The sequence below is a fragment of the Bos grunniens genome, chromosome 2, assembly GCF_055505025.1.
Source record: "Bos grunniens cultivar Pamir isolate PY7600 chromosome 2, Bosgru_T2T1.0, whole genome shotgun sequence".
Taxonomy (NCBI): Eukaryota; Metazoa; Chordata; class Mammalia; order Artiodactyla; family Bovidae; genus Bos; species Bos grunniens.
The window spans coordinates 52,259,034-52,282,079 of NC_141166.1; the positions used below are offsets into that span (position 1 = coordinate 52,259,034).

General features: G+C 38.2%; 1 protein-coding gene across 1 annotated transcript in view; it reads left to right on the forward strand.

Moving 5' to 3' along the window:
* DNAH7 (dynein axonemal heavy chain 7) overlaps nucleotides 1-23,046 on the forward strand; it is a 259,815-nt gene that overhangs the window by 84,890 nt on the left and 151,879 nt on the right. Inside the window, 6 exon segments of the mRNA XM_086366894.1 lie at nucleotides 2,941-3,134; nucleotides 5,528-5,726; nucleotides 7,944-8,084; nucleotides 17,223-17,304; nucleotides 17,307-17,434; nucleotides 20,739-20,848. Coding sequence (XP_086223020.1) covers nucleotides 2,941-3,134; nucleotides 5,528-5,726; nucleotides 7,944-8,084; nucleotides 17,223-17,304; nucleotides 17,307-17,434; nucleotides 20,739-20,848 — 854 coding nt within the window.

The following is a 23,046-nucleotide window of genomic DNA, read 5'->3' on the forward strand; positions in this document are numbered from 1 at the left end:
GCTTCCCAACTTTTGGTCTTGCTAGTTGAAATATCTTAGTATCCAGGGGATAAATGCTTCTATATGGGACATAGCAGTAGTTTCATTGAGCAGGAAGTTCTTGATTTACTCACTTTACCCTTTTACCTCTCTGTCCTTAAAACTTTCCACCTTACTTACTCTATTTTAGCCATGCTAGCTTCCTTTTTTGAATCACACATGCCAAACCTACTCCACCCTAGAACCTTTGTACCTACTGGACCCTGTTCTTCCAAATATCTGCAGAGCTGATGAGTATCTTTGCTTCCTGGAGTCTTTTCTCAACTATTCCCTTTATAAAGAGGCTCACACTGAGAACTGTGTTTAGATTGAAACCTGCCTCTGCCTTTTCTGGCCATCCTGATGCTCCCTTTTCTTGTTTGCAGCATTCATCACCTTCTAACTGACTATATGATGTATGAATTATTTTGTTATTTATCACCTGTCTCCTCTTGGAGGCTGGGGTCTTTGCTTTGTTCACAGTTGTGGCCCAAGCACTGAGAAAGCTGGCTCTCCAAAAATATTTGTCCAGAGTGAATGAATAATTAAATTGAGATTGATCCTTGAATTATTGCTAGTTCTAAGAATTCTGAGTTCATTCTAAACAACCTTCTCTAAAAATTCAAAGTCCTGAGTCCTAAGAGCTGGAGTAATCCTAGAAACATCCTGCATCTTGAAAGGATTTCTATTTTTGGTGAGGTCGAAGGATCTGAAAGTTGTAAGAGAGCAGAAAGATCTACTTGGTGAATCCATGTTTCCTTTCTAATACTTAATAGGTTTAGTGAAGATCTGACCAGTTTTCTGTTGTCTAGGGGTTTCTGATTAGGAAGTTTATGCTTCTGGAAGTTTAGTGAACTGGCTTGAGCTTAATTCCATTAAGTGTACTTTCTATGCAGCCTCTCATGGCAGCAGTAATTAGAATGCCCTCTGTATACCCCCAATTAAAGTTTCGGGCCCTGATATCACCGGCGTTTGGTTTAGAAATGTAAATTAGCCAGTAGCTTGTCATTTGAGCTGATGAGAGTGGTGATACTTGGGAAGCAAAAGAAGACACCTAAAATTTGTAGAATTATCCTTTAACCAAAAAAAAAATGGTAGTTAATAATTTCTTTTCCTCTCCAGAAGATGAAAAGTAATTAAAGTGTCAAAGGAGTTGCACTTAGTTTCACATTTCTGGTAGCTTCCTGTTTTAATATCTTACTGTTCTATCTTGACAGCATTAGCTAATGAGTTGGTACAGTAGGAAAACTTCAAAACTTTCTTTTGTTGGTACAGAAAAACTGAGTTGCTTTGTGTGTCTGTGAACTGAACTCATCCTCATTCACTCAGTCAGTCAACAGATATTTATGGAATGCTTACTCTGTACCAGAATGTTGTGGCAGTGCCAGTGTGGAACTTAAAGCCAGTTTTATTTCACTATGATAATTATCTCACCAGAAGGAAGGCAGTTTATAAAATGTTCATTTTAGCTCCATTGAATAGATAGCAGGGTGTAAGTGACTCGCTCCATCCATTCCCCCAGGGTAGTGTCTGTTTGTCTGTTTTTCTTCAAGAGGCATTTGTAGAAGGTGAAATGGAAAGGGTGATTTCTAGTGTATGTGTGTTCTAGGCACCATACTAGGTGCTTCCAATATTTTGTCTAATTTGACCCTCATAACAACTTTGAGAGACGGCTTTTATCCCCATTTTAAAGATAAAGAGACAGAGGCTCCGGTTAAATGATCCAAGGTCACACAGGTAGTAAGAAGGATGTCGGTTAGGAACAAGGCTGTGATTTCCTTCATCAGATGCAGTTTCTATTCTGTTTACCTTCTCATGGAAAGAGAGTTCCTAGTCAGGATAATGATTACTTGTCTATATTTTTTTCTTAAGACCATATACCAAGGTACATAGGTTATCACATATATTCATTCAGAACTAGCATATTTGGTTCAGAGTCTTAAGCTGATCTAGATTAATAGGTTTCACCTGAGGAATTCAATAAAATTTTTTTCCTGCTCAAATGCTAAGTGTTTCCAGAAGTATTTCTTTTGTAATTATAATATTTAGGGAAAGAAATATGAACCGTTGTTTTAAATAACTGAATTTTTTAACTTTAAAATCTCCGATCTAAAATAGCAAATTGTGGTATATTCTTTGGCTGAAAATAAAATTTTTCGCATTTATTAACAACTCTTTTTTTTTTTCCCCCAACAAAGAAAAACATACTTCTCCAGAAGGTGGCACTCTAAGAACATCATTTTAGTTTTTTAAACGAAGTACAAGAATACTACTCCATACTTTTTTTTAATGAATTGCACATTAAATTATTTTCCTGAGTCTCTGTCATGCTGACTTTTGTGTGCATTTTAAAATGTTTATTTGAAGTATAAAACTCTTAGGAAATATAATAAAATGCCTTTAGAAAATTGCGCCACTTTAAAGATAAGTGAATTGTATGTGTTGCATATTTCATATGAACCTGTTTTACTGAAAAAACAGGTATTAATGATAATTATTTTGTTCTTTGATTAAATTGCTGTGTTCCCATTATATTGTTATATTTTAAAACAAAGCAGAAAATTATCTTTCTTTCCAGTCACATTGAAAATCTATTAACAAAAACATTTTCCTGCAGTGGAATCAAATTTCTGTATGAAACAATTTACAGTTGAAATTTTTGATTGATCTTTCAGTGAATAGCAAACTCACTTTGGCTAAGTACCAAAAATAAGTTCAGTTAACTGAGGATCCAGTTAACATGGCTTTTATGTAATTAAAGACGCTGGTTAGATCTACACCATGCAAGAGCACTTTTAAAAAAAAAAAAGTATTCACTTTAAAATTTGTGTAACCTTTGTTATATTAAAACCATGCAATCTCAAATATAATATGAAGTCAGTATCTAGCATTTTTGAGTTGTGAATTTTCTTTTATTTTTAGGATAAACATGTTCTGTCAGTTGTAACTATTGAGAGGATGCTGGAGAGGCTGAAAAAATCTAATGAGCTTTTGGAACTCATTCTTAAAGGACTTAATGAATATTTGGAAAAGAAACGTCTCTTCTTCCCCAGATTCTTTTTCTTGTCTAATGATGAACTTCTTGAGATCCTATCTGAGACTAAAGATCCCACTAGGTAAGTAAGGCATATCAATATTACTATATATATCATAATGCATACATCATACATGGCTAAGTTGACTTGCTTAAATTTAATTTTCAGAATAATGCAGAATTTGTATATGATTGTTGTTGTTTATGTTAGTCGCTCAGTTGTGTCTGACTCTTTGCGATCCCATGGACTGTAACCCTCCAGGCTCCTCTGTCCATGGGATTCTCCAGGCAAGAATACAGGAGTGGGTTGCCATTTCCTTCTCCAGTTATATATGATTATGTTTATGTAATAACTTAAGACTGTTGTAAATCATTCCTGTAATCAACTTATTTGATGATTAAAACATAAGAAATACCATTGAATGATATTTTTCTAAGTCTGGGGTGGGTTTCTCTTTTTATCACATATTGTCTTACAGATTTTTCAGAACACATCACTATTCTGCATCCCATGCAGAGGAAAAGTTAGTGCCCTCTCGGTGCCTTGCAGTCACTCACCAGGTGCTACACCATGATCCTTCCTATTCATCCCCCACTAGTTTTCTTCTTGTTTATTCTGCTACAGTCCTTGCAGTTCTTCCATAGAAGAGTCAGCCTCCTCTCAGCATATTGTTCTCTTGGCCTAGGATCCTCCTCACCCAAATATTCACAAGACTTCTTTTGTTGTTGTTATTCAGTTGCTAAGTTGTGTCCAGCTCTTTGTGACCCTGTGGACTGCAGCACGCCAGGGTTCCCTGTCCTTCACTATCTTCCGGAGCTTGCTCAAACTCATGTCCATTGAGTCAGTGATGCCATCCAACCATCTTATCCTCTGTCATCCCCTTCTCTGCCTGCCTTCAATCTTTCCCAGCATCAGGGTCTTTTCCAATGAGTTGGCTCTTTGCATCAGGTGACCAAAGGTTTGGAGCTTCAGCTTCAGCGTCAATCCTTCCAATGAATATTCTGGATTGATTTCCTTTAGGCTTGACTGGTTAGATCTCCTTTCTGTCCAAGGGACTCTCAAGGGTCTTCTTCAGTACCACAGTTTAAAAGCATCAATTCTTCAGTGCTGAGCCGTCTTTATGGTCCAGGTCTTACATCCTTACATGACTACTGGAAAAACCGTAGCTTTGACTATACAGACCTTTGTCAGCAAAATGATATCTCTGCTTTTTAATACACTGTGTAGGTTTGTCATAGCTTTCCTTCCAAGGAGCAAGCATCTTTTACTTTCATGGCTCAGTCATCATCTGCGGTTATTTTGGAGACCAAGAAAATAAAATCTGCCCCTGTTTTCATTTTTCCCTCATCTATTTGCCATGAAGTGATGGGATTGGATGGCATGATCTTAGTTTTTTGAATGTTAACTTTTAAGCTAGCTTTTTCACTCTCTCCTTTCACCTTCATCAAGAGGCTCTTTAGTTCCTCTTCACTTGCTGCCATTAGAATGATATCATCTGCATATCTGAGGTTATTTATATTTCTCCCAGCATTCTTGATTTCAGCTTGTGTTTCATCCAGTCTGGCATTTCACATGATGTACTCTGCAAAACCTGCTCAAATACCTGCCACTCAGGAAGGCCTTCCCTGGTCACTAGATTGCAACCCCTTCCAGCACCCACTAATCACCTTTCCTGATTACCTTCTCTGCCTTTTTTTTTTTTTTTTCCAGCATGCTTCTTTTGTCATCTGGCTTACTCTATAATGTGCCTATTTGCTTACTGTTTGATTTCCTCCAACAGAACATAAGCTCCATAATGGCTGAGGTTTTTTACCTTTTTCTCCCTACAGCTGATTCTTGACTCTTTAAAAGGGTATCTAGTATATATCAGACAGTGATTAGATATTTGTGACAATCCTTAGTTTTGTGTCTTGTGCTTTCAGAGTAAGAGATAAGTAATCCAGAACATGCCAAAAATGAGGAATTTAGTCAGTTCCATCTACATTACAGTGTGTAGACCAAAGTTGGGCACCTTCCAAGTAGTTGATTTATTTAAAGTTCTAATCCTGTTGTATAATTTGCAAGCAGTCTCTGAAGATCCCAGTTGAAATATCAACATACTTTGGTGCATTTGAAGATTCTTCAGATTAGTGTTTTATCTGTTGGTCAAGATTGATTTGATCCTTATATTACTTTTAATGTCTTTCAATTCATTGTGCTCGAAGCAAAGCCTCATGTAGCTCTTATAATAGCTGTAATTTTATAGGTCTTTTGTGATTATTCAATTAATGATGACCTACCACTTGACTCATGTATGTATATTCTGTATATATGTTTTTTTTTTCCCTTCAACACTTCATCTGCAGCATCTAGCAGGGACATCATGCATAATGCACATTTATGAATTTTGAATAAAGTTTGGAATACACAGAACATTGATATTTAGGGAATTCTTTTATTTGGTTAATTCTTTTAAATATTCTTTTTCCTGACAGAGTGCAACCTCACTTGAAGAAATGTTTTGAAGGAATTGCAAAGGTGGAATTTACAGAAAGTTTGGACATTACTCACATGAAAAGTAGTGAGGGAGAGGTGGTGGAACTCGTAGACACCATTTCAACAGCCAAAGCCAGAGGTCAAGTGGAGAAGTGGTTGGTTGAGTTAGAGAGAGTTATGATTAAATCCATCCACAAGGTAGCTGGCTATATTTATTATTATTTCTAGTAAAGATGATAGAATGTTAATGTATTACTGATAAATGCACTGTTATTTAGAAACTGAGTCATAAATTATCAACTCAATTATAATAGATTGAAGGCAAAGATATGGTCTGTGGTATTATTTTTGTAATGACTCACTTGACAAGCAATGCATATTACAAAAAACTTGGGTTTTAGTCTTGAGTCCGTCTCATTTCTTGTGCTTTTGATATTAGATACACTTTAATCTGGAGAAGGCAATGGCAACCCACTCCAGTACTCTTGCCTGGAATATCCCATGGACGGAGGAGCCTGGTAGGCTTCAGTCCATGGGGTCGCTAAGTGTCGGGTACGACTGAGCAACTTCACTTTGACTTTTCACTTTCATGCATTGAAGAAGGAAATGGCAACCCACTCCGGTATTCTTGCCTGGAGAATCCCAGGGACAGAGGAACTTAGTGGGCTGCCGTCTATGGGGTCGCACAGAGTCGGACACCACTGAAGTGACTTAGCAGTAGTAGCACACTTTAATCTACATGGTCTATCTTTAGTCTTGTCTAGAAAGCACCTCTCTACAGTTTCACATCAGTTTCGATGGTGCTTTCTTTTGTTCTGTGCATATGTAACATATGTACCAAAATGTTAGAAAATCATTAACAGTTACTTCACATCTCACATTAACACATTATCATCTCAGTCATTTGTAATATTTTTTTTTGTTACTAGAGAATTTTAAGTCATGGAGGCAAATAGACATTAGTTGAGCAGTTAAATTCATTTTTTACCATAGTGTGAACTTATCATGCAAGTTCCTTACCAGGAGTAAAAATCATGATTCATCAGGGAAGCTTGAGAGCAAGAACTAAAAGGAAGCATGGCATCAGGTCCTAATCAACACAATTTTCACTAAGTTTTCAAATTCTGTCATATATTATTGAAAAACTCATTGGAATCCACGTATTTAATATACATCATGTACCTTAATGCCCCTTTCTCTCAAATATAATTTGAGTATCTGCTTGAATTATATTTTTTCAAGAGGTATAAAATCTTTTGGACAGTTTCCCACTTCTCCCTTAGTTCAGTTCAGTTCAGTCGCTCAGTCGTGTCCGACTCTTTGTGACCCCGTGAACCTCAGCACACCAGGCCTCCCTGTCCATCACCAACTCCCGGAGTTCACCCAGACTCATGTCCATTGAGTCAGTGATGCCATCCAGCCATCTCATCCTCTGTTGTCCCCTTCTCCTCCTGCCCCCAATCCCTCCCAGCATCAGGGTCTTTTCCAGTGAGTCAATTCTTCGCATCAGGTGGCCAAAGTACTGGAGTTTCAGCTTCAGCATCATTCCCTCCAAAGGACACCCAGGACTGATCTCCTTTAGGATGGACTGGTTGGATCTCCTTGCAGTCCAAGGGACTCACAAGAGTCTTCTCCAATGCCACAGTTCAAAAGCATCAATTCTTCGGCACTCAGCTTTCTTCACAGTCCAGCTCTCACATCCATACATGACCACTGGAAAAACCATAGCCTTGACTAGACGGACCTTTGTTGGCCCTTACTGTTTTTGGTTGATATAATAAATTAGACTGATTGAAAAAGTGGATCTATGGATCCACTGAAAACATATGTAGCAAAGCACATGACTTAGACTTCCTGAATTTGCAACTCTCAACTCTCTGTGAATGAAGTCTACATCCACCCTGTCAGCATAGCCTTTGTCATCAAAGGGAGCGAGATATGGAAACATAGGAAAAACTTTAGAGGAGTTATGTAGTTTGCCTAGTGTGCATGTACACATGTGCGCGTGGCTGAGTGGGGATCTGATTAAGTTCAAAGTAAGTAATTATCTGAATTTGAAGGATCTCATTTTGGATTTACTTGAACTTACGTTTTGTAATAAAATTGCCTTTGTTTTTCAATCCAAAAGTATCTAAGACATCTTTGGCTGGTCAAAGAAATATTTCATACAGTATAGTTCATACAAATAGATTATATATCAGCAAAATAAAATGCTATATAAAATATTTTTTTGCTCACAGGTGTATGAAAAAACTTTAAATAGTCTTCTCACATGATTTGAATATTCATAATTGGCTAAAATGTCAGAAGTAGAGCAGTACAAGTTAATCCATTTAGGAGTTAGCTCTTCATTGTTTAGCTTGTTCAAGTAAAGTGTGAAACTGTTTACCTGTAAGCATTTTCTTTTTCAATTAGGTAATTAAAGATGCAATTCTTGCCTATACACAAAATGAACGAATTAACTGGGTAAGACAGTGGCCTGGACAAACAGTGCTCTGTGTATCCCAAACCTTTTGGACATTAGAAGTACAGACAGCTATTGCAAAAGGACAAGAGGTAAGTTTTTATAGACCCAAGGTTTTTCAGCATTTCTTTAATAGTGATTATTGCCAAAATACAATTATTCTAAAAAATTAAGACCATCCACCCAAAATCCAAGGATACTGGAGCCTCAATCTTGTTATTATATACATTTTTATGCTTTCAAAAATAGTGATAGTAGGACAAAGAAACTTCCTAAACTTAGAAGGATTAGGAGGAATTACATAATATAATTCTCTTTTATGCCCTCAATAAAACTACACTATGAAGTATGCTGTGCTAAGTTGCTTCAGTCATGTCTGACTCTTTGCAAGCCTATGGACTGTAGCCTGCCAGGCTCCTCTGTCCATGGGATTCTCCAGGCAAGAATACTGGAGTGAGTTGCCATTTCCTACTCCAGGGGATCATATACCCATGTGAATGCAGAGTTCCAAAGAAGCAAGAAGAGATAAGAAAGCCTTCCTCAGTGATCAATGCAAAGAAATAGAGGAAAAAATAGAATGTGAAAGACTAGAGATCTCTTCAAGAAAACTAGAGATACCAAGGAACATTTCATGGAAAGATGGGCTCAATAAAGGACAGAAATGGTATGGACCTAACAGAAGCAGTAGATATTAAGAAGAGGTGGCAAGAATACACAGAAGAACTGTACAAAAAAGATTTTCTTGACCCAGATAATCACAATGGTGTGATCACTCACCTAGGGCCAGATATCCTGAAATGTGAAGTCAAGTGGGCCTTAGAAAGCACCACTATGAACAAAGCTAGTGGAGGTGATGGAATTCCGGTTGAGCTATTTCAAATCCTGAAAGATGATGCTGTGAAAGGGCTGCACTCAATATGCCAGCAAATTTGGAAAACTCAGCAGTGGCCACAGGGCTGGAAAAGGTCAGTTTTCATTCCAATCCCAAAGAAAGGCAATGCCAAAGAATGCTCAAACTACTGCACAATTGCACTCATCCCACACACTAATTGGAGAAGGAAATGGCAACCCACTCCAGTATTCTTGCCTGGAGAATCCCAGGGACGGAGGAGCCTGTTGGGTGCCATTTATGGGGTCCCACAGAGTCGGACATGACTGATGCAACTTAGCAGTAGCAGCAGCAGCAGCACACACTAATAAGTCAGTCAGTCAGTTCAGTCCCTCAGTCATGTCTGACTCTTTGCAACCCCATGAATCGCAGCACGCCAGGCCTCCCTGTCCATCACCAACTCCTGGAGTTCACCCAAACTCTTGTCCATCGAGTCGGTGATGCCATCCAGCCATCTCATCCTCTGTCGTCCCCTTCTCCTGCTGCCTCCAATCCCTCCCAGCATCAGAGTCTTTTCTGATGACTCTTTTCAGAGTCAACTCTTCACATGAGGTGGCCAAAGTATTGGAGTTTCAGCTTTAGCATCAGTCCTTCCAAGAACACCCAGGAGTGATCTCCTTTAAAATGGACTGGGTGGATCTCCTTGCAGTCCATGGGACTCTCAAGAGTCTTCTCCAACACCACAGTTCAAAAGCATCAATTCTTCTGCACTCAGCTTTCTTCATAGTCCAGCTCTCACATCCATACATGACCACTGGAAAAACCATAGCCTTGACTAGACGGACCTTTGTTGGCAAAGTAATGTCTCTGCTTCTGAATATGCTATCTAAGTTGGTCATAACTTCCTTCCAAGGAGTAAGCGTCTTTTAATTTCATGGCTGCAATCACACTAGCAAAGTAATGCTCAAAATTCTCCAAGCCAGGCTTCAGCAATACATGAACCCTGAACTTCCAGATGTTCAAGCTGGTTTTAGAAAAGGCAGAGGAACCAGAGATCAAATTGCCAACATCCGCTGGATCATCGAAAAAGCAAGAGATTTCCAGAAAAAGATCTATTTCTGCTTTATTGACTATGCCAAAGCCTTTGACTGTGTGGATCACAATAAACTGGAAAATTCTGAAAGAGATGTGAATACCAGACCACCTGACCTGCCTCTTGAGAAACCTCTATGTAGGTCAGGAAGCAACAGTTGGAACTGGACATGGAACAACAGACTGGTTCCAAATAGGAAAAGGAGTATGTCAAGGCTGTATATTGTCACCCTGCTTATTTAACTTATATGCAGAGTGCATTATGAGATACACTGGTCTGGAAGAAGCACAAGCTGGAATCAAGATTGCCGGGAGAAATATCAATAACCTCAGATATGCAGATGACACCACCCTCATGGCAGAAAGTGAAGGGGAACTAAAAAGCCTCTTGATGAAAGTGAAAGAGGAGAGTGAAAAAGTTGGCTTAAAGCTCAACATTCAGAAAATGAAGATCATGGCATCCGGTCCCATTGCTTCATGGGAAATATATGGGGAAACAGTGGAAACAGTGTCAGACTTTATTTTTCTGGGCCCCAAAATCAGATGGTGATTGCAGCCATGAAATTAAAAGATACTTACTCCTTGGGAGGAAAGTTATGACCAACCTAGATAGCCTATTGAAAAGCAGAGATATTACTTTGCCACCAAAGGTCCGTCTAGTCAAGGGTATGGTTTTTCCAGTGGTCATGTATGGATGTGAGAGTTGGACTGTGAAGAAAGCTGAGCACCGAAGAATTGATGCTTTTGAACTGTGGTTTTGGAGAAGACTCTTGAGAGTCCCTTGTACTGCAAGGAGATCCTGGGAAGCCCTATGAAGAGAAGATATTAATGGACTTGTTTTGACTATTTTTATTTTTTTGTATTATTTTTTAGTTAACATTTTGAGTGAAGTTTGATTTTAATTATTCTAGAAGATATATGAATATAGTATTATTAATTGAATTGCTATTATTAATTAAAAACAGAAACTGCCTTCAGTGCAACATTCTTATCCTTAAAGTAGGATTTCAAGCAGATCAACTTTCACTTGACTGATGGGCCAATCAGAATCCAGCAATTGCAGATGTTGTTTAAAACCATGAGTTTTAAACTTTTTTTTTTTTTTTTTACATGGAGTTTGGCATTATTGTGTGTAAGGTATTGTGGAACACTGAGTGTTGGGTTTGAGAGTCTTGTATTCCTTGTAAGCAAGCAGATGTCATAGAGGAAGGAGCTGAGTAACACATGCTTAGTTGATTCCAACTTACCAACAAGTCACTTATTTCTCCTCTGGGGAAAAATGAAGATGTGGGGCAGGAAATCGGGGATTTTAGGGGGAAAAGTCTTTCTTCCTGGAAATCAAAGCGCGGGAGTGAGGGTTTCTCTTACTGCAATAAGCCCTTGGATACTCCTGGAGTCTTGGCTCTCTGTCTCCATGTGCATTTTCCTTTTTCACCCAGTGGGTCCAGAAACTTCATTTCGTCTTTTCACTCTGAAGCTACCATTCAGCCACCTCCCCACACAAAGGGATTCCTCCACTGCCAGTGTGGGTTACTGGGGATACGTGTAGCCTTCTGGTTCTTACTCCTTGCTGTCCCCAAACCACCAGGACAGCTTTCTCATTCACTGTTGTGGAAAATAGAGGGGACAAAGGAACAAGTGTGAACAAATTGGGCAAATTCACGGGCATCTTCCATGTTTCTTCAGTTTAAATGTGTCAATTAAACTGCACCCGTCTGCCAAAACCATATTTTTCTCTGGTAGGAGTTGAAGTAGAGGATTTAAGTGTAAACCTTTCTTGTTTCTACTTATGTCCCAAGCATAATTTGAATCTCAAGAGACACACAATTCAAGTCATTCCATTTCAATGTGTCCTCTGCTCAAAACTGCTGCTGCTGCTGCTAAGTCGCTTCAGTCGTGTCTGACTCTGTGCGACCCCGTAGACGGCAGCCCACCAGGGCAGGTCCCCTGTCCCTGGGATTCTCCAGGCAAGAACACTGGAGTGGGTTGCCATTTCCTTCTCCAATGCATGAAAGTGAAAAGTGAAACTATCTGCCTGCAATTCTTACCATATTGTATAAAGATACAAATAGGTTTCCCCCCGCCCTTGGTTTACATCAGTATCCACTGATACTGAGATGAGGTTATTTATTCACTCATTTATTAGTTTTCTTCATTTTTTCTGTCACTTAATATGGTACACATATAGAACCATTCACACAGAAAGACAAAAGGAGAATCCATGCCTTGAGTGACTGTTATTCCAGGGGAACTCAGCTTCATAGATGTAGGTCCTCTAAAGCTGTAATTTAGTGGGATTTAGAGTCTTTTCTTCTCCAATATTGGAGAAGGAAATGGCAACCCACTCCAGTGTTCTTGCCTGGAGAATCCCAGGGACCGGGGAGCCTGTTGGGCTGCCATCTATGGGGTTGCACAGAGTCAGACACGACTGATGCGACTTAGCAGCAGTAGCAGCAGCAGAGAGTCTTTGCCGTTGCTTGCTAGATTGTTCTCTTCTGTTGTATTTTGTGGTGTTTTACATAGCTAAATTTCATGGAATGAAATTAGGCTTTGTATGTGTCCTTAAAAATTCTCTTCTTTTTCCTCTGCTTGTGAATACTCTGCATGAGTATGCCCTTCATCTGCTCCTGTGTGCCTTGTCCCTGTCACATCACATGCATATTTGGCTTATTTAAGTTCTGTAGCAGCATCAGGAGGGGCACATGTTTTAGGATCCAAAAGCATTGATGATTTAAGAAAATTTCATATGTAGTTCTATCTTGGGAGGATAGCATATGTTTTTGTATTTTATGTGTTGATAACTTTTCCCCTAATTAATGTGTGGTTCACATCTGAAACCGATGACTTTACTTGAGTAGCTGGAGACTTCTTGGCAGCCTCAGAGAAGACTAGGCATTTCCACTCACTGCAGACACCCCAAGTTGTCTAGAGCTTAATGCTATAATGGCACCTTGTTGTCTGTCCTGCTCCCAGAGGACCTGTTCCCCTCTGGATCCATTTCCATTTATTTATTCAAAGAATATTGACTGTGGAACTAGTCAGTATGAGGCATTAGAGGGCTAAAAATACATGAAGTAATAAAAACTTGGGTTATTGAAAATATCTATATGATTTTGAGTAAATGTATCATTGTGCATATCACCAATTCAATGGACATGAGTTTGAGCAAGCTCCAGGAGTTGGTGATAGTCAGGGAAGCCTGGTGTGCTGCAGTCCATAGGATCAGAAAAAGTCAGACATGACTGAGCAACTGAACTGAACAGAGGTATGATAAAAGTATTTTATTCCAGACCAGGTTCATTTTGGCAGATTATATAATAGTAGTTATTTTTATTTTATTTTTTTTCTAATTTTATTTTATTTTTAAACTTTACATAATTGTATTAGTTTTGCCAAATATCAAAATGAATCCGCCACAGGTATACATGTGTTCCCCCTCCCGAACCCTCCTCCCTCCTCCCTCCCCATACCATCCCTCTGGGCCATCCCAGTGCACCAGCCCCAAGCATCCAGCATCGTGCATCGAACCTGGACTGGCAACTTGTTTCATACATGATATTTTACATGTTTCATTGCCATTCTCCCAAATCTTCCCACCCTCTCCCTCTCCCACAGAGTCCATAAGACTGTTCTATACATCAGTGTCTCTTTTGCTGTCTTGTACACCGGGTTATTGTTACCATCTTTCTAAATTCCATATATATGCGTTAGTATACTGTAGTTATGTTTTTCCTTCTGGCTTACTTCACTCTGTATAATAGGCTCCAGTTTCATCCACCTCATTAGAACTGATTCAAATGTATTCTTTTTAATGGCTGAGTAATACTCCATTGTGTATATGTACCACTGCTTTCTTATCCATTCATCTGCTGATGGACATCTAGGTTGCTTCCATGTCTTGGCTATTATAAACAGTGCTGCGATGGACATTGGGGTACACGTGTCTCTTTCCCTTCTGGTTTCCTCAGTGTGTATGCCCAGCAGTGGGATTGCTGGATCATAAGGCAGTTCTATTTCCAGTTTTTTAAGGAATCTCCACACTGTTCTCCATAGTGGCTGTACTAGTTTGCATTCCCACCAACAGTGTAAGAGGGTTCCCTTTTCTCCACACCCTCTCCAGCATTTATTATTTGTAGACTTTTGGATCGCAGCCATTCTGACTGGTGTGAAATGGTACCTCATAGTGGTTTTGATTTGCATTTCTCTGATAATGAGTGATGTTGAGCATCTTTTCATGTGTTTGTTAGCCATCTGTATGTCTTCTTTGGAGAAGTGTCTATTTAGTTCTTTGGCCCATTTTTTGATTGGGTCGTTTATTTTTCTGGAGTTGAGCTGTAGGAGTTGCTTGTATATTTTTGAGATTAGTTGTTTGTCGGTTGCTTCATTTGCTATTATTTTCTCCCATTCTGAAGGCTGTCTTTTCACCTTGCTAATAGTTTCCTTTGATGTGCAGAAGCTTTTAAGGTTAATTAGGTCCCATTTGTTTATTTTTGCTTTTATTTCCAATATTCTGGGAGGTGGGTCATAGAGGATCCTGCTGTGATGTATGTCGGAGAGTGTTTTGCCTATGTTCTCCTCTAGGAGAGCTAACACCTATCCTGCTCAAACTCTTCCAGAAAATTGCAGAGGAAGGTAAACTTCCAAACTCATTCTATGAGGCCACCATCACCCTAATACCAAAACCTGACAAAGATGCCACAAAAAAAGAAAACTACAGGCCAATATCACTGATGAACATAGATGCAAAAATCCTTAACAAAATTCTAGCAATCAGAATCCAACAACACATTAAAAAGATCATACACCATGATCAAGTGGGCTTTATCCCAGGGATGCAAGGATTCTTCAATATCTGCAAATCAATCAATGTAAGACACCACATTAACAAATTGAAAAATAAAAACCATATGATTATCTCAATAGATGCAGAGAAAGCCTTTGACAAAATTCAACATCCATTTATGATAAAAACTCTCCAGAAAGCAGGAATAGACGGAACATACCTCAACATAATAAAAGCTATATATGACAAACCCACAGCAAACATTATCCTCAATGGTGAAAAATTGAAAGCATTTCCTCTAAAGTCAGGAACAAGACAAGGGTGCCCACTTTCACCATTACTATTCAACATAGTTTTGGAAGTTTTGGCCACAGCAATCAGAGCAGAAAAAGAAATAAAAGGAATCCAAATTGGAAAAGAAGAAGTCAAACTCTCACTATTTGCAGATGACATGATCCTCTACATAGAAAACCCTAAAGATTCCACCAGAAAATTACTAGAAATAATCAATGACTATAGTAAAGTTGCAGGATATAAAATCAACACACAGAAATCCCTTGCATTCCTATACACTAATAATGAGAAAACAGAAAGAGAAATTAAGGAAACAATTCCATTCACCATTGCAATGGAAAGAATAAAATACTTAGGAATATATCTACCTAAAGAAACTAAAGACCTATATACAGAAAACTATAAAACACTGGTGAAAGAAATCAAAGAGGACACTAATAGATGGAGAAATATACCATGTTCATGTATTGGAAGAATCAATATAGTGAAAATGAGTATACTACCCAAAGCAATTTATAGATTCAATGCAATCCCTATCAAGCTACCAACAGTATTCTTCACAGAGCTAGAACAAATAATTTCACAATTTGTATGGAAATACAAAAAACCTCGAATAGCCAAAACGATCTTGAGAAAGAAGAATGGAACTGGAGGAATCAACCTACCTGACTTCAGGCTCTACTACAAAGCCACAGTTATCAAGACAGTATGGTACTGGCACAAAGACAGAAATATTGATCAATGGAATAAAATAGAAAGCCCAGAGATAAATCCACGCACATATGGACACCTTATCTTTGACAAAGGAGGCAAGAATATACAGTGGATTAAAGACAATCTCTTTAACAAGTGGTGCTGGGAAATCTGGTCAACCACTTGTAAAAGAATGAAACTGGACCACTTTCTAACACCATACACAAAAATAAACTCAAAATGGATTAAAGATCTAAACGTAAGACCAGTAGTTATTTTTAGATTCATTAGTTTACTGTACAGAACAGTTTACAATGAAGAAAATATAACAAAAACAATTTAGTATCATGATTTTTTCAATTTAGCTGATCTGAATTCTCATTGATTCATATGGTATAGTTCCTAAAGAACTTAATTTATCACAGTTTGAAGCTAAATTTTAGTTCTAAGTTTGGCTTTTCTAGTAAAGAAAAAATATATTCTGCTAATGTAAATAGTAGATTCTTGTTGTTCAGTCGCTAAGTCATGTCTGTGACGTAATGGACTGCAACACACCAGTCTTCCCTGTCCTTCACTATCTCCCGGAGTTTACTCAAACGCATGTCCATTGAATCAGTGATGCCATCCAGCCATCTCGTCCTCTGTCGCTGCCTTCTCCTCCTGCCCTCAGTCTTTCCCAGCATGAAATCCTACTCAGAAGCTTTTGGTACTCACAGCTCCCTGTGAGTACTAGAAGGACTCATGGGATCTAAGATGGAGCATTTGGAATTAGAATCTCTGTTCATCACTGTTGCAGTTTCTCTCTTGTTGTCTGTTTTTCATCTCTGCTGGTCTCTATGGGCTTTATTCTGCAGTGAGGGTGAAGGCTTTCAGTAACTTCAGATTGGTGTACTCAGAGTCTTCCAAGTCTTGTGAAAAGCACTTTTCTTCCTATCAGTATAGTAGTCCTTGGAAAGAATTGTGATTCGCTCTGGTTAGTCACACATACCCTCCTTCGTGTTGCTTTGGAGATGGGACAATATGACTGACAGCTCACCACAACCACAGAACATACAGGCGTGAAAAGCGGAAAGGGAAGGGTGTTGGATAGCCACAGACCATGTATGTTTACTCAATCTGGCCTGATTGAGATTGTTCACCCAATTTGTTTTTCTTGTTCAGTTGCTAAGTCATCTTCAACTCTGTGACCTCATAGACTGTAGCATTCCAGGCTCCTCTATCCTCCACTATCTCCTGGAGTATGCTCAGATTCATGTTTATTGAGTCAGTGATGTTATCTTACCATCTTATCCTTTGCTGCCGCTTTCTCCTTTTGCCTTCAGTCTTTCCCACTGAAAGATTTTTCAATTGAAAGATCGTTGCCATTGAAAACCTAATACCTTTGTAGTAAAAAGAAATTGATTATTTTTAAGTTATGTAGTATTGCAAGTTATGATAAAAATGTAGATAATACTCTACTCTGTATATGTGCTAGGTCAAAAAATTTTTGTTCAAAGGGATTCTGACCACATTGAGTAATTATATCTTATTTTCTTTCAGGCCCTTGAGGAATATTTGGAAAGATGTAACAAGCAAATTGATGATATTGTCACGTTGGTTCGTGGCAAATTGTCCAAGCAAAATGTGTTACTCTGGGAGCCCTTGTGGTGCTGGATGTCCATGCTAGAGATGTTCTCACAACACTTGTTAAAAAGAAAGTTAATGATGACTCGGACTTTGAATGGTTAAGTCAGCTTAGGTACTATTGGCAAGTAAGTAATATTACTGAATGTTATTACACAGCAATTTCAGATCACACCTGTTTAATTTGTGCTTGCTAGCTCACATAGGTGATAGTATTGGTAATACAGGATTTTTCTTGCTGATGGCTAACTATACCCAAACAAGCCTTCACCACATTGAAGATTAAGGCAGCCAAAATTTGTATGTCATGTGTATGAAAACTATGTGTATATCTATATCCAAATACATAGTTACATAGAAATAATATAGACACACACAAACTATGAGGAATTATAAAAACTTACTCAGTTGAAATTAGTCATTATGCTTGCTGAATCTGCAAAATGTTGAAACTAATCAGTTAAAATTTTTTTTTGATTCCTGATACATCTAAAGAATATACAAATCAGAATGTTTTAGTCTGATTTAGTCATTAAACTTTTCTCATATTGATCAGTTGAAGGAACCTAAAATATGATCTGGAGGAAGGCTTTTATCAGCATATCTGGGTGGCTGGTGATGGCAGTCACCATCAGGGAAGCGGGAGGAGCAGGAACAGTACAGTGAACAAGCTTGGGCCTGTTGAGAGTGGGAAGAGAGAGCTGATGATTGGAGATACAGACTCGAAAATTCTCATCATAGTCACTTTTGTGAAAGGTTTTGGGGATGTATGCAGTGGAAGGAGAAGAGATAAAAGAACCAGAACCCTGGAACACTATATGAGGCTATGTGCATGGTGGTTAGGAGCCCAGACTGTGCATTCATAGTTTCTAATGCTATATCTTCCCCTTACCAGCTGTGTGACATTGGAAAGTTAAGTTGCTCTCTTCAGGCACCAGCTTCCTTAGATATAAAATGGTGATGATGATAATACTCTACAGTGAAAACTCATGGAACAAATGATTGAAAATATAGAAGAATAATGAACTATCTAAAAGAATAATTAAGAAAGCAATCCCGTTTATAATTGCTCAAAAAAATAAAATACCTAGGAATAAATTTAACCAAAAAAGTGAAGGCCCTATAAACTGAAAAATGTAAGACGCTAATGAAAGAAATTTAAGACATGAATAAAAGCAAAGATCTGTGTTCATGGATTGGAAGGATTAACATTATTAAAATGTCCATCTGGCTTACTTCACTCTGTATGATAGGTTCCAGTTTCATCCACCTCATTAGAACTGATTCAAATGTATTCTTTTTAATGGCTGAGTAATACTCCATTGTGTATATGTACCACTGCTTTCTTATCCATTCATCTGCTGATGGACATCTAGGTTGCTTCCATGTCCTGGCTATTATAAACAGTGCTGCGATGAACACTGGGGTACACGTGTCTCTTTCCCTTCTGGTTTCCTCAGTGTGTATGCCCAGCAGTGGGATTGCTGGATCATCAGACAGTTCTATTTCCAGTTTTTTAAGGAATCTCCACACTGTTCTCCATAGTGGCTGTACTAGTTTGCATTCCCACCAACAGTGTAAGAGGATTCCCTTTTCTCCACACCCTCTCCAGCATTTATTGCTTGTGGACTTTTGGATCGCAGCCATTCTGACTAACGCACATATATGGAATTTAGAAAGGTGGTAATAATAATCCTGTATATGAGACAGCAAAAGAGACACTGATGTATAGAACAGTCTTTTGGACTCTGTGGGAGAGGGAGAGGGTGGGATGATTTGGGAGAATGGCATTGAAATATGTATAATATCATATGTGAAACGAGTTGCCAGTCCAGGTTCGATGCACGATACTGGATACTTGGGGCTGGTGCACTGGGACGACCCAGAGGGATGGTATGGGGAGGGAGGAGGGAGGAGGGTTCAGGATGGGGAACACATGTATACCTGTGGCGGATTCATTTCGATATATGGCAAAACCAATATAATATTGTAAAGTTAAAAAATAAAATAAAAAAAAAATGTCCATACTTCCCAAAGCAATCTACAGATTTACTACAATTTCTATCAAAATTCCAATGGCATATTTCACAAAAAAAAAAAAAAACAGAACATTCCTAATATTTTTATGGAAACAGGAAAAACCCCAAATAGAAAAGCAGTCTTGAGAAAGAGCAAAGCTGGAAGCATCACACTTCCTGATTTCAAGTTATATTACAAAGCTAAAGTAATAAATTAAGCTAAAGCTAAAGTAATAAAACCAGTATGGTATTGCCATAAAAACAGATACATAGATCATTGGAACAAAACAGAGTCCAGAAATAAATCTACATATGTATGGTAATTTATGATGAAGGAACCAAGACTATAAAATGTGGAAAGGACAATCTCTTTAATAAATGGTGTTGGGAAAACTGGAAAACCACATGCAAAAGAATGAAGTAGGACTGTTATCTTACATCATACCTCAAAAGTAACTCAAAATGGATTAAAGAATTGAGTGTAGGACCTGAAACCATAAAACTCTTAGAGAAGTAAGCTCCTTGACTTTGGTGATAGGGATTTTTTTTTTTTTTAATTTGACACCCAAATCAAAGCCAACAAGAGCAAAAAAAAGAAAAAAAAAAACAAACAAACAAGTGGGACTACATCAAACTAAAGGCCTTTTGTACATCAAGGAAGACCATCAACAGAATGGGAAGGCAACCTACTGAAAAGGAGAAAATATTTGCAAATTATATATCTGATAAGAGGTTAAATCCAAAATAAAGAACACATACCATGGGATCTCACATATATGTGGAATCTAAAAAACAAAAGAAAATAAAACAAAGAACAACACGAAACAAGCTGATATATAAAATATACTAGGGGTTCCCAAAGGCTGGGGGTGCAGGTTGAGAGGTGAGAGAAATGGGTGAAGGGAGTCAAAAGGTTCAAACTTCCAAGTACAAAACAAGTAATTCATGGGGATGTAATATATAGCATGACAACAATAGTTAATAATACTGTTTTGCATGCTTGAAACTCACAGGAAAAAAATTCTGTTACTATGTATGATGATGAATGTTGATTTATTATGATGATCATTTTGTAATAAATATAAGAATGGAATCATTACGTTATGTACCTGAAACTAATATAATATTGTACGTCAATTATACCTTAATAAAATAGTGTTAGCAAACTTAAAGAAAATATGAGAATGAACAAATATATTTTCCAAAGTTCTATGGGAAAAATTGAGGCCAGTAACTTCAAATCTTATCCAAGGAAGTTAGATATTGAATTGTTCTACTTAATTAAATGATGTCTGAAAAGTCAATTTTAAAGATATTGTTTATAGCATGGCTATTATTTATTAAAGAGCTTGAGATTTCATATTATTTAAATTTTACAGTTTAAGCTAACTTCATTTTATCTGATTTATATTAGGAAAATAATTTAGAAACAAAGATGATCAATGCTGGCTTACGATATGGATATGAATATCTGGGCAATTCCCCTAGGCTGGTTATTACTCCACTCACTGACAGATGTTACAGGTAAACTCATTAATTTAAAGATCTAATTGGAAAAAAAGCTTTCACTTATCTCTAGATCACTTAATTTTTTTAAGGACCAAAATATATCCTCCGTTATCTTTCCTGGACTATTCTTTTCTCAACTTGGTCTTCAATTTCTTTTTTTTTAATTTATATTTATTATTATTATTATTTTTTTACTTTACAATATTGTATTGGCTTTGCCATACATCAACATGCATCCACCATGGGTGTACACGTGTTCCCCATCCTCAACCCCGCTCCCACCTCCCTCCCTATCCCATCCCTCTGGGTCATCCCAGTGCACCAGCCCCAAGCTTCCTGTATCCTGCATCGAACCTGGACTGGCGATTCATTTCTTATATGATATTATACATGTTTTAATGCCATTCTCCCAAATCATCCCCCCCCCCACCTCTCCCACAGAGTCCAAAAGACTGTTCTGTACATCTGTGTCTCTTTTGCTGTCTTGCATACAGGGTTGTTGTTACCATCTTTCTAAATTCCATATATATGCATTAGTATACTGTATTGGTGTTTTTCTTTCTGGCTTACTTCACTCTGTATAATCGGCTCCAGTTTCATCCACCTCATTAGAACTGATTCAAATGTATTCTTTTTCATGGCTGAGTAATACTCCATTGTGTATATGTACCACAGTTTTCTTATCCATTCATCTGTTGATGGACATCTAGGTTGCTGCCATGTCCTGGCTATTATAAACAGTGCTGCGATGAACATTGGGGACCTTCAGTTTCTTTCTCTGCTGACTTCTTCCTCTCGGCTCTAGACCTCTCAGCCCTAAGTATTGTTGGGCAGTGCTATTGCTTTTTTACATTGTTAGTTTCTCCTTCCTTCTTGAAACTTTTTGACTGTTCCTTTGGATCATTTGAGGCATCCTGTTTCATCCCTTAAATTGTATTTTCATGTAGTGCTTTGTGTCATGCTTCATGGTTTCCTGAATGTTCTCATCTACTCTTAGACTTTTTAAAAATTTTATTTATTTATGTATTCGGCTGCACATGGTCTTAGTTGTGGCACGTGGGAGGCTTGATCTTTGTTGTGATATGAGAACTCTTAGTTGTGGCATGTGGGATCTAGTTCCCTGACCAGGAATTGAACCCAGGGCTATCTGCATTGAGATGCTTGGAGCCTTAGCCACTGGACCACCAAGGAAGTCTCTACTCTTTAGGCTTTAACAGCCTACATCCTGAAGATCCCCAAACCAGTGCCTCCAGCCAAGGCCTCTCTCCTGTAAGGTTTCACCACACACATACTGGTAGATATCTCCATTATATATCTCATAGGTGTTTACATGTACATTATTTTCTGTTGTCCTGAATAATAAAAGACCTTTATTTTTAACTTCCAGTTTCCATTCACCATATTCCAGATTTGTTAAATACTAAATTAAACTTCATTTTTTCATTTTCTTCCAATGTAACTAGTTTACTAATTTCAGGATGCAAGCAGAAAGCAGTTTTATCCTTTTTTATCACTATTCTTTTAAACTTGCTCTATCAAATATTATCCCCATTTATGGATAAAATCTAGGATACTCTACTGTTTCTCAGATATTCCCTACTCTTTCTGGTGACTCTAATATATTAATAAATAGAATTATTCTTTTCAGATGTTAAAAGTCCATTTAGGTATAAAATCAGTTACTATTTTTCATCCAATTTAAAACGTCCCTTCCTCCCAGGTCAAGCTTGACTCAAGCTTGTGGCCTGCATTTGGGAAGGTACTGATAAACGTGGTCAATCTTTTGTCATTATTATCCCTATCCATTGCACCCTCCCCTCAATAGCCCTTCTTTTGGCCTCTCCCGTGTTGGAATTTGATAGAGGAGAGGCGAAGGAAAGGGAGAGGTAGGTTTACAGGTGACCGGTGTCTTGGGTAACAACTACCTTTTGCTGTCTAGTGCCCTCCATGATGGCACAAGTTCAGACGTACCAGATGTCCCAAGGGATGTTTATGTGGATTTGGGAAGCCCCCAATCACCTGATCCTCCCACCTGTGGAAAATGCCTTCTCTGGCTGGCTGCTGGTGACTTTTGCTTCAGCCTCTACTGAGGTCGACTACACACAGACCCTCTTCCTGGGGTCTTCTCTGATTCTACGTGGGTCTACTGCACCTGGGCCCATTCAGCTTAACTCAAGACTGGCTCCCTACCAGTGGGATCTAGACCTTGTCAG